The sequence below is a fragment of the Castanea sativa genome, chromosome 12, assembly GCF_040712315.1.
Source record: "Castanea sativa cultivar Marrone di Chiusa Pesio chromosome 12, ASM4071231v1".
In the NCBI taxonomy this organism is placed as follows: domain Eukaryota; kingdom Viridiplantae; phylum Streptophyta; class Magnoliopsida; order Fagales; family Fagaceae; genus Castanea; species Castanea sativa.
Window position 1 is genome coordinate 19,884,423 of NC_134024.1, and position 11,022 is coordinate 19,895,444.

General features: G+C 33.7%; 1 protein-coding gene across 1 annotated transcript; it reads left to right on the forward strand.

Annotated features, from left to right (window-relative positions):
* The first annotated feature begins 652 nt into the window (after nt 1–652).
* LOC142618732 (F-box/kelch-repeat protein At3g23880-like) lies at nt 653–8,652 on the forward strand. Its single transcript, XM_075791738.1, has 3 exons — nt 653–855; nt 4,889–6,161; nt 8,196–8,652. Exons 1-2 carry the CDS (start codon nt 797–799, stop codon nt 6,141–6,143), a joined length of 1,314 nt encoding a protein of 437 aa, XP_075647853.1. The 5' UTR covers nt 653–796; the 3' UTR covers nt 6,144–6,161; nt 8,196–8,652.
* Nucleotides 8,653–11,022: the final 2,370 nt, after the last annotated feature.

Here is an 11,022-nt window from a genome sequence, read left to right on the forward strand (position 1 = left end):
AGCAAGTACTGTACTGCCTATAAACTCCCAAACTCTTTGAGTACTTGTATCAAGTGTTCTAATTGCTAAATTTTTAGCATTTAGAACATCAAACACCAAAATCTCCAATACATCAGAGGTTGCAAAAGTCAAAAAAGAGTTAGGATTTGTGACTGTACACTTTTACTATTGGAAGCGTATGGCCACAAATGATAACACTAAATAATATTTTTTTATTCAATTTTTTTCTCTCTTCTGAAAGCTCTGTTCTCTCTCTCTACTCTGTCTCTCAATCTTTGCCTCTCTCTTTCTCTCTTCCCTCTCTCTCTCTCTTGTTTGCTGGTTTGCTAGTGGAGACTGGTGATTGGTGTGGTTGCTGCTGGAGATCATTTAAGATAAACTGATTGCTTAGCAAATAGATAAAGAGGCCGAAAACATATTAATAACTAATTAAATCTTTTTTAAACAGATTAAGAGGCCGAAAACATATTAATAACTAATAAAATATATAATTCAACCAATTACATAATTTTATTTTCTTTCATTTCCAACTTCCCTTTTTTTCTCCTACCCTAACTAAGTACTCAAGCATATTTAAGGAAATACAATATGTTAATCCTTTGCAGTAGTTTTTATTTCCCATTTTTCTAAATTTCACTCATATTTGGAATGGGTTAATAGCTTTCTAAAGTCATCAAGTTTGTGGTGGAGTCACGGTTCTCATATTCGCTTTTGGCTTGATCCATGGTGTGGGGAGGTGATCCTTAAGCAGGTCTTTCCGGCACCATTTCGAATGGCCTGAAATAAAGAGACTTACATGGTAGCCTATATGTGTTGGAATAACAAAGTTCTTCATTGGGACATTCTCTTTACCAGGTCAGTCCATGATTGGGAGATAGAGATTTTCAATATTTTCTTGTCCTTCTCTATTCCCATAACATTGGTAGGGTTAGGGATGACTGTATTTGTTGGATTCATGCTAGTAGTAGTATTTTGAAGTTAAGTCCTACTATAAGGCTCTCATAGAACTTAAAAGGAGAATGTCCCCTATATTTTCAAACTTGAAAAAAGACAAAAATAATAAGCAACAGGAGAATTTTTATGCTTGTGCCCTACTAGCTGGCTGGTATATTTGTTATTATACTATTATTGCATATAAATGTGTTTAGCTTCATTCTTTGTGTTCTAGAAAGCAGAATAGGTTAAAGAAATGAAGAGGCTTGTATTGTTTTGTTAGTTTTTCCATTTATCTCTTTTGTGTTTTTATTTTTCAATGTGATTCCTCATGTGGGAAAGTATCTTGTATGTGATGTAGATTTTAAAAAAAAAAATTGCCTTCATTTTCAATGTGTTCATTGCCCTTCTTTTCTAGATTTTATGAAAAGGAGTGGTAATCTGAATTTGTATCTTTTTGTGCTGCTGCCCTTTGTCTATTTTAAATTGATATGTTAGTTGTTTGAAAGAGCTGCAAAATTTCATCTTGATGTGCAGTAATCTATTAATTGGATAAATCAAATACCAGTTATCACTTTTAATTGTTGCAGAGTTTAAAGATCATTACTGCATAGAGAATTGCTGTCTGCAAGGGGAATCACACAATTTGGTTTCTTTTGCTGGAATTAAATTTCATCTGATATGGAAACGGTCTTATGAATCTAGCCATTTGATTGAAATATGCCAAATTGCCAACTGATTTAGGAAGTGAATTTTTATTTTGCCAAGTTCTGATGTGCAATGCAAAATGCAAGGAAAGTTCTTTTTTCTTAAAAAAATAAAAAAGAAATTTGAAGAGAATCGCTTTGTTAATTGTTGAGCTTGAAACAGGCATGCGTGCTTCCTTTGCTCTTAACATGTATGAATAACCCACGAAGTTAGTCTTGTGTCAGCATTTTGATGTATTGGAATTGATGATTCCCTCAGCATTGGTGTATCATATGGCTTATTTCGTAAGTAGTTGTGAATCCAAGAGTTTGCAACATTGGGAATGTTGCATTTATAGTTTATTGTTAGTTGGCTTATAGATGCTGTCTTGCATATTTGTAGTCGTAGGCGGAAGAAGCTTAGGTAGGCGGATGAAGCTTAGGTAGGGACTTGTCTTCTAGGTGCTTAGCCAGTGCCAAAAACATTTTATTAGTAACAACTAACAACTAATAAAATCATTTTGGATAAACTGATTTCTTAGACTTTGTAGTCCGTGCAAGCGATTTTAGGGGTGCGACCAATCCAAGAGTTAGCTTTTTTCGTTAATAGTTGTAGCCTGTAGGTTCATTATTAGCATTAACTATATATCCTACTAATGTAAGACAAAATGTAATGCTTCAATATTTTTCTGATTATAAGTCTGGGACACAATGCCAGAAAAATTGTTTATCAACGCCCTTTTGGCTAGTTCTTGCTGCTCCCTGGGCACTGCATTGAGCCTAACAGAAGTTACAACTTGAGAACTTAAACTTACAGCATTTAATTTTAACATCTTGCAGAATTGTGTCCAGCTCCCAACTGGGTAATGGCCTTGGTTTGTGTGTGCATTCATGCAGTTTTTGCTATTTCCTTGTGTGATCAAATTATTTATGCCCACCAGACCTGCTATCATATTGAATAGTATATGTTTATGCTACTTCTGGCAAAGAGGAAAGAGCCTAGTACGCATGCTTCAGTTAGCTCCTTACTGCCGAAGCTATACAGATTTGTTTGATTTGTTTTTCCCCAGTTGCTGTATCAAAATTAAGTTTGAAAGATTTTCTTCAAACATTTAGCCATTATATTGGGAATTAGTTGAACGTTTTTCTCCCAAAAACCTTTTGCAGGCCCTTATGTCATATGAATGGATGCCTCTTCCTCGACAGATATTTTTCGTTTATTAGTGAACTTTTTTGGTTTAGCAAAAATATAAAAGAAAAGCCAAGTAGGTTGAAAAACATTTCCAAATATACACTAGCTCAAAATATTAAATAAGAAGATTTGGAGTTAAGAATCTTGTGTCTCAATGGTACTGTCTAATTTTCCTATGAACAAGAATCTGAGTTTGCATATCCATTTCTGACTTTTTGTATAGGAAAAAGAAAAAAAAAAAGAAAAAGAAAAAGAAAAAGAGGGAGATAAAAAAGGGGGGGGGGGGTGGTAAATTAATGTTAAGCCCTATAGTTTAAGGGTGTTACAAATTAAACCATATTGGTTCTTAACACTTGCTTGCCTATGTGAAGAAAGATTCCAAAATCAATTCATTGCAATCGTGATACTCATCATCTGAGGGAATCATTGGAGATTATTTAGGTCATTAGGTTGTCAGTTTCTCAATTAAAACAGGATATTCAACAAGCATTACCATTAGACTGATAATTTATGATTTAGCTTCCAAACATTTAAAAAAAATCAAATAATAATAATAATATTATTATTATTAATTATTTTTTTAAAGAAACAACATTACTTAATTCTACTCCATTCTCCCCTCAAAAAAAAAAAATCTACGCCATTAATCTTTTTTTTTTTTTTTTTCATTCATTTTTATTACTTAAACACATTCCATTCCATTAATTTATCAACTCTCAATACCAAATGAAGTGAAGTGTTTTTTTTTTTTTTTGAACAAGATGAAGTGAAGTGTTAGTACTTAGTATCTACTCTTTGTAAACATATTTCAATGTTATCCTTTCCGTTGTAAGTTTAACTAATATAAAACATTTATTTATTTTTTGAAACCAATAAAACATTTATTATATTAATTACCAAAAAAAAAAAAAAATCCCACCTTAGCAACTTGAAATAGAGTGTTGCTCACTGCTTTTTAACACAAGGCACACACACTCAGGCCTTTCTCTTCCGTTGGAAAATCAATGTCTGGAAGGAAAAAAGAACGAGGTGCCCAACCTTACATTGTGAACAAATAAAAATAATTGGCGAGCAGGAGTTATGAAAAGCTGAAATATTTATTGTTAATAGTCCTCATACAAGTGGAATCCTATCTCTCCCATGTCGACTCTCATAGGGCTTCTGGAGTATTTAGATTCTCTGGGTCTACATTAATCCTTTGTGTATTTTATTCCAAATAAAAGAGATAAACACATATTCTCAAATCATAATTTTATTCCAAATCATACTGGCTTTCACAATTACAAGAACAATGGTTTAATAGGGTTTAGGAATTACACCAATAACAAAAGAAAACTGACTTGCATTTAGTAAAAAGAATTTCTAATTTGAATTCACAACTTAAATTTTTTTTTTTTTAATCCATTCACAACAACCAATAACAACCCATCTCTTAGGATTTATTGTGAAAGTATTGTGAATATAATATATGTGAGAGTTTGTAATATTTATTTTTAGTAAAAGAAATACTATATTTTTTATTTTTTAATTTTATTTTTTAAATGGAACGTGTGGCTAAATCAAAAGTTATGATTTTAAGTCAAAAGTTAAAAAGACCGTAAATTTAGGATTTGGATATTATCTTTGAACTATTTCTTAAAAAATACAAAGAAAAAAAAAAGAGAAAATTAACTGGATATGGTTGTTTTTTTATTTATACATATTTTTTTTTAAGTGAGCTATTTACTTATAAAAAGAGTTTATAAGACTTTGTTATCCTTAATTTAAAGAACTCCATTTGAACTAAACAAGAGGTTAATCCTCTTATAGATAATTGAAAAGCCCAAGTAGAGTAGTATAGATATAGAATAGATATTTCATAAAATAAAAAAAGAAGAAGATATAGTTCTAGTCAAAGAAATAGATAGATACAGAGTATGGAGATATATTTTTAGAATATAGAAGATAATTACGATAAAAAAAATCCCACGTTATTAACTTACAAAAAAAAAATCACATCAACTATAAAAGGATTTACCAGTGTTGCTCACTGTTTCAAGTTTCAAGTTTTAACACGCACTCCCTTTCTCTTCCGTAGGAAAATGTCCCATGGGAAAGAACGTGGAGCACAACCATCGATCCTGCAACGTAGGATGAACCATGATCTCCCTGAAGAAATCGTGTTGGAAATCCTAGCAAAGCAACCCGTGAAATCACTCCTAAGATTCAGGTGCGTTTGTAAACGCTGGTACTCTTCCATAGCCACCCCCAGTTTCATCTCCACCCACCTCAGTAACAACTATCACAATCGGGGTCTTGTCATACACTTGGCCAAAAATATTCGCATACCTTCTTCTGGTCGTCTTGACAGTCAAGTCTGTACGCTAGCTCGCGACCGCACGTTTGAAACCATATCCAAGTGTAAAATTCCCTTCACTTTTGATTCTTGGTTTCTTGTTTTAGCGGGTTCATGTAATGGCATATTGTGTTTCAATGATTATATGACACCAAGGTGTAATGATGTTTATTTGTGGAACCCCAGTATTAGAATGTTTAAGAGGTTGCCCGATACTTGCATGACCCAGTTACGTAAAGTGGCACTGGGGTTTGGGTATAATTCACAGACTAATGACTACAAGGTTGTCAAGTTTTCATCGACTATTGCTATACCTATGCCTCCCCCTGAGGTTGAGGTGTACTCGTTAAGTTCGGATTCATGGAAAAGAATTGAACTTGGAATCTCGTGGAGACCCAATGTTGTGTCCCGTAACTTTAATTTTACTTTGACATTCCCAGTTGTGAGTGGACATTTGCATTGGATGATAGAAATGATAGAAGAAGGAGGTGGGCAAGAGGGGCGTTCTACTGCTATGATTTTGTCATTTGATCTCAATAGTGAGAAATTCAAAGAGCTACCACTGCCTGATGAAGAAGGAAGTTGTATTAAGAAAGGACTCACCTCGTTCAAGGAAAAACTCGCTTTGATTAAATTTGGAAGTGGAAGTGGCGTACAACCACATAGCATGCTTTTATGCTCCATTTGGGTGATGAGGGAGTATGGTGTGTTTGACTCCTGGAATAAACTTTGTGTTCTACTGATTCAAATTCTTACTGATTTCAGTGGTTTCACCAAATATGGTGCACTTATTCGAAAAAAGACCTGGCTGGTATCCACCAATGGTGAATTTAAGAGCAAAGATAAGTGCGTCTTAATTGACCCAGAAACTTTGCATGAGAAGGAGATTATTACTCAAGCTGATTCTCAGTTAAATGTAGCTACTTACATGGAGAACCTTACTATACTAGATGGAGCAAATGTGGTATCATACCAAGAAGATATGCTATGTGTGTAAGAAGTGATGCCATTACAGGTATGGATAAATTGTAACCCTTGTCATGATGTTACGTGTTGCAGTAAGCATGTTAGTATTGTTTATGCAGTAAGCATGTTAGTATTGTTTAAACCATAATTTTTGCCACTGATTTTATATTGTCCTTTTGTAGTTGCAGCTATTATATATTAGTATTTGATATTTCTTTGTGGATGATCGTTGCATACATAGAGCATAGTGAACAAATAAAAATAATTGGCCAACCTTAACTTGTTTGCTTTGAAGGTCAGGAGTTAGGAAAAGTTGAAATATTTATTGTTAATAGTCCTCATACAAGTGGACTCCCATCTCTCCCATGTCGTCTCTCACAGGGCTTTTGGAGTATTTAGATTCTCTAGGTCTACATTAATCCTTCCTCTCTCTTTTTTTATTTTTTATGTTTTTAAATTTTATTTTTAAATCTTTTGTTTTTTCTGTTATAGCAATGTCGTATGTCCTCTTCCTGTCATCCTGTCTACTCTGCTAGTTTCACTTATGTTATGTTTATCGAAGTATTTATTCCAAAAGTAAATAAAAATAGACACACTAAAAGAAGCTCAAAGTTGAAATCTATGGTGATCAATCAACCATACGGTGTGTCTCGGGAGTAAGAGGTTTTTTTAGATTCATCGAGTTTGAGGTTGGTAGTGCTTCTCATATTTACTTTTGGCTTGATCCATGGTGTGGAGAGGTGATCCTTAGGGAGGCCTTTCGGGCACCATTTTGAATAGCCCGAAATAAGGAGTTCATGTGGTAGATTACATGTGTTGGAATAATGGAGTTAGTCATTGGTATATTCTGTTTACCAGATCACTCCAAGATTAGGAGATGGAGTTCTTCCAATATTTTCTTGGCCTTCTCTGTTTCCATAAAATTGGTATGGTTAGTGATGAAAAAAAAAGGTAGGAAAATAAGGATAAAAGAGGATCAAAAGATAAATAGGACAAATCCTAGGCTTCGCCAGCTAAAATCTACCTAAACCCTAGCCATCACCACCACAAAAAAGAGAAACACATGTTCTCAAATCATAATTTTATTCCAAATCATATGGCATTTCACAATTACAACAGCAAAGTTTAATAGGGTTTAGAAAATGCACCAATATGGAAAATATTTTATTAAATCCCTTGAAGCCCTCAACATTAAAAACTAATTTCAAAATTCAAATTAAAAAACAACATTAATTTCAAAAATAAAATAAAATCATAGATGATTTTGGTGCTTCTTGCATCAGTTAGGGATGACCGGGTTTGTTGGATTCCTGTTGGTAGTAGTATGTTTAAGGCTGAGTCCTACTATAGAAGGCCTTCACTAATGAAAACCCTCATAGAACTTGAAATGAGATCTTCCATTATCTTTTCAAATTTGAAAAAGAAAAAAAAAAGTAAACTGCTAAAATTTATTATATTACCCGAAACATTTCTGTGCATCACGTGGATTTACAACTATAATTGACAAATAATTAATTTTGTCTCAGTTTTTTGTTCTCTTGAAACATTTCTACGCATCATGTGGGTCTACAACTATAATTGACAAATAATTAATTTTGTCCCAATTGTTTGTTCTCTTGAAAATAAGTTTGTTTTAGTAACTTTTTACGCACGATTGACAAACAAGTTGCTCTTTTAGAGCTAGATGTAGTTAGTGACAATGAGAGAACTTAGAAGAATTTGGGGATAGGATGCAGGGGAAGAGTCAAGAAAGGGAGAGGAGGGCTTACTTGCCAGTTTGCCATGGTTGGATTTTTTTTGAAGAGGTGGGTTCTCTTCCTTGCTGCCAGTGGCCACCGCCAATTTCTGTTGTCCATCGTTGTCAACAGTCAAACCCATTGTATGCAAGGGGGAATTTTTAATTAGAAGGTAGCCAAAATAAAATTTTTTTGTTCTCTCTCTCTGAAATAATTGTTAGGATAACTATATATTCATTATAATTTTATAAGTGTCCAATTAATTTAAATAATTGGTATATGCAATTCTGTACGTGTCTTTCTTTTATTGTATATTTTGCTCACAATCGTTTTTATACCTGGAAAAGCTGCAAGATTGAAAAATAATTTTCGCCAGAGGAAGAAGCAGAGCAGGAATGATTGTAAGAGGAAGAAGAAGAAGCCTTTGCTTGGAAAGTTTGGAAGCTTACTCAAGAAGGACACTAGCAACCATTAGTAGATAAATAGACCAGTTTCGTCTAACTTGTGCCCTGCTAGCAGGCAGATATATTTGGTACCAATTTGCACCTAAATGTGTTTGCTTCATTTTTTATGCTTCCAGAAAGCAGAATAGGTTTAAGAAGTGAAGAGGCTTCTATTATCTTTTTAGTTTTTTCCTTCTATCTCTTTTGTCTTTGAAAATATGAGTACTCATGTGGGACAGTATCTTGTACGTGATGGAGATTTTTATGCTTCATTTTCATTTTGTGTTCATTGCCCTTCTTATCTTAGATTATATGAAAAGGAGTGGTAATTTGAATTTGAATTTTGATGTGCTGCTGTTGATTTTCTATATTCTAAATGGATATGGTTTTATTTACTTAATATTTATTATTTTATAAATGTGAATGTTCTAAATGGATATGTTATTGTTGCAAAGATCTGCAAAATGCTATCTTGATTTGAAGTTGTCTATTACATGTGGATATATTACAAATCACTGTTAATTGTTGCAGAGTTTAAACATCATTACTGCCTGGGAAATTACTGTTTGCAAAGGGAAGGACATAATTTGATGTCTCTTGCTATAATTTGAATTTCACCTGATTCAGAAACAGGCTTATGAATCTAGCCAAATTACCATTTCCTGTTATATCAATTGGAAAGGCCAACAATGCATGTATATAACTGAATTAGGAAGGAATTTTTATGTTGCCAAGTTTTTATGTGCAATGCATATGTCAAATCGTAGTGTGAGATTTGAAGAGGCTCTTGAGTCTTGTGGTCTCTTTTGGGAAATATCCTCCACCACCAACTGATTAACATTATCACATGATAGGGAACACTCACCCTGCAAGTGCAATATTTTAAGATCAGGACTGAATTGAGTTTATATGGTAGCCTAGTTGCATGACAGACTCAAAATGCAAGGAAACTTCATTATCAGTTGTAACTTGTAACATGATTGACCATAGGTAGTTTTAGAAAGATAAATTTTAACTAATGGTTAATCTTTTACTTTGAACAATCCTTGGGTATAGAAGCACCTGAGGTAAAAAAGAAGTACATGCTTCAGAAATTCTCATCAGAATGTGTAAACAAACTCTTGCTAGTTGGAGTAGTTTTAGAACCACAAATTATTCCACAACTTTTTGCCACTACTCCAACTTAGTAGTGTGTGTAGATGCTTAGGCACTATTTGGATTTATTTTTTCCACACTCATCACTCCTCACTCAATACTCATCACTCCTCACCCAATTTTTATCACTCATCATTTAAAATACCCCAACTCCCTACACGAAGTCTGTTTGGCACCATCACTCAACTTGTTATCACTCAAAATTTTCAACTGTTTGTGGGTTCCATACCTGTAACTTGGTGCAGCTTTCACTTTCTTTCTTTTTTCCCCCTTTCAACCCCTGGTATCCAAACTCACCAAACCCAGTGAAAAAAAAAAAAAAAAAAAAAAAAAAAAACAGAAACCCAAACTCACCGAACCCAATGAAAGAAGAAGAAGAAGAAAAAAACCCAAAAACCTAAACCTGGTGAAAGAAGAAGGAAAAAAAAAACTTAATGAAGAAGACCAAGACCCAACGTGAAAGGGAAAAGAAAAAGAAGAAGAAGAAGAAGCCACCTGGTGTGAAAGGAAAAAGAAAAAAAGAAAAAAAAGATTAAGAAACCAAACTCACCTAACCTAGTGAAGAAAAAAAAAGGGTCAAAAGTTGCGGCTGACTCTGACCATAAGACCCAATATGTAGTTTTAATTACGAAAATGCCATTAAAAACAGAGTTATGAAAACTGAAAACACCTAAAATGTGTTTTCAGTTTTCATAACTCATCACTCAAAAATCAGATAATTGAGTGATGAAAACAAAAACTGGAAATAAAATTCAAACTCAGTCATGGGTCCCACCTTTTTTGAGTTATGAATTATAGAAACAACAAATTCAAACAACCCCTTATCATTTACGTATAGACCCATTATTTTTTCTTCATCATTTACGGTCTATTATGTCAAAATTATGACAAAGAAATGTGGTCTATTATGTCAAAATTATGACAAAGAAATGTAGTAATTGTTTGTAGTACTGGCTTTTTTCAACTAGTAATGTGGGACCCTACTGCCAAAACAAGCGTAGCAGCTGAACTTTGGGCCTCGAGAGAAGGTATCCAATTGTACTTGTCTCTAAATCTTCTGGGGTCTGAGATTGAACTTGATGCAAAACTGGTTGTAGATCACTAGATCTTTTGAAGAAGTATGGCGAAATTCTGAAGCGGAACGATAACCTTGTGGCTGATTGTAGGGAAGGTATCAAGCAAATCCCAATGGTCAGGGTTCTTCACTGCTATCGGGAAGCCAAACTTCTAATGAAACAAATTTGTTATAGGAGCTTGGTGAAAATTGCACAGCTTTGTATGTCATCACCAACACGTTTCAAATGGATTAGGCCGAAAACATAGTAATAAAGTTACTTTGGATAAACTGATTTCTCTTTTTTTAACAGGACAAGCTGATTTATTAGAACTTCATAGTCCATACAAACCATTTCGGGTGTGTGATCAATCTAAGAGTTAAAATTTTCGTTAATAATAGTAGAGTATTAATAGCATTGACAGAGATAAAAGTAGACAAAATCTAATGTTCCAATCTTTTTCAAAGTCAATTTAAGGAAGTTGGGGACACTGTGCCAAAAAAAACTGAAACTCAAAGCCC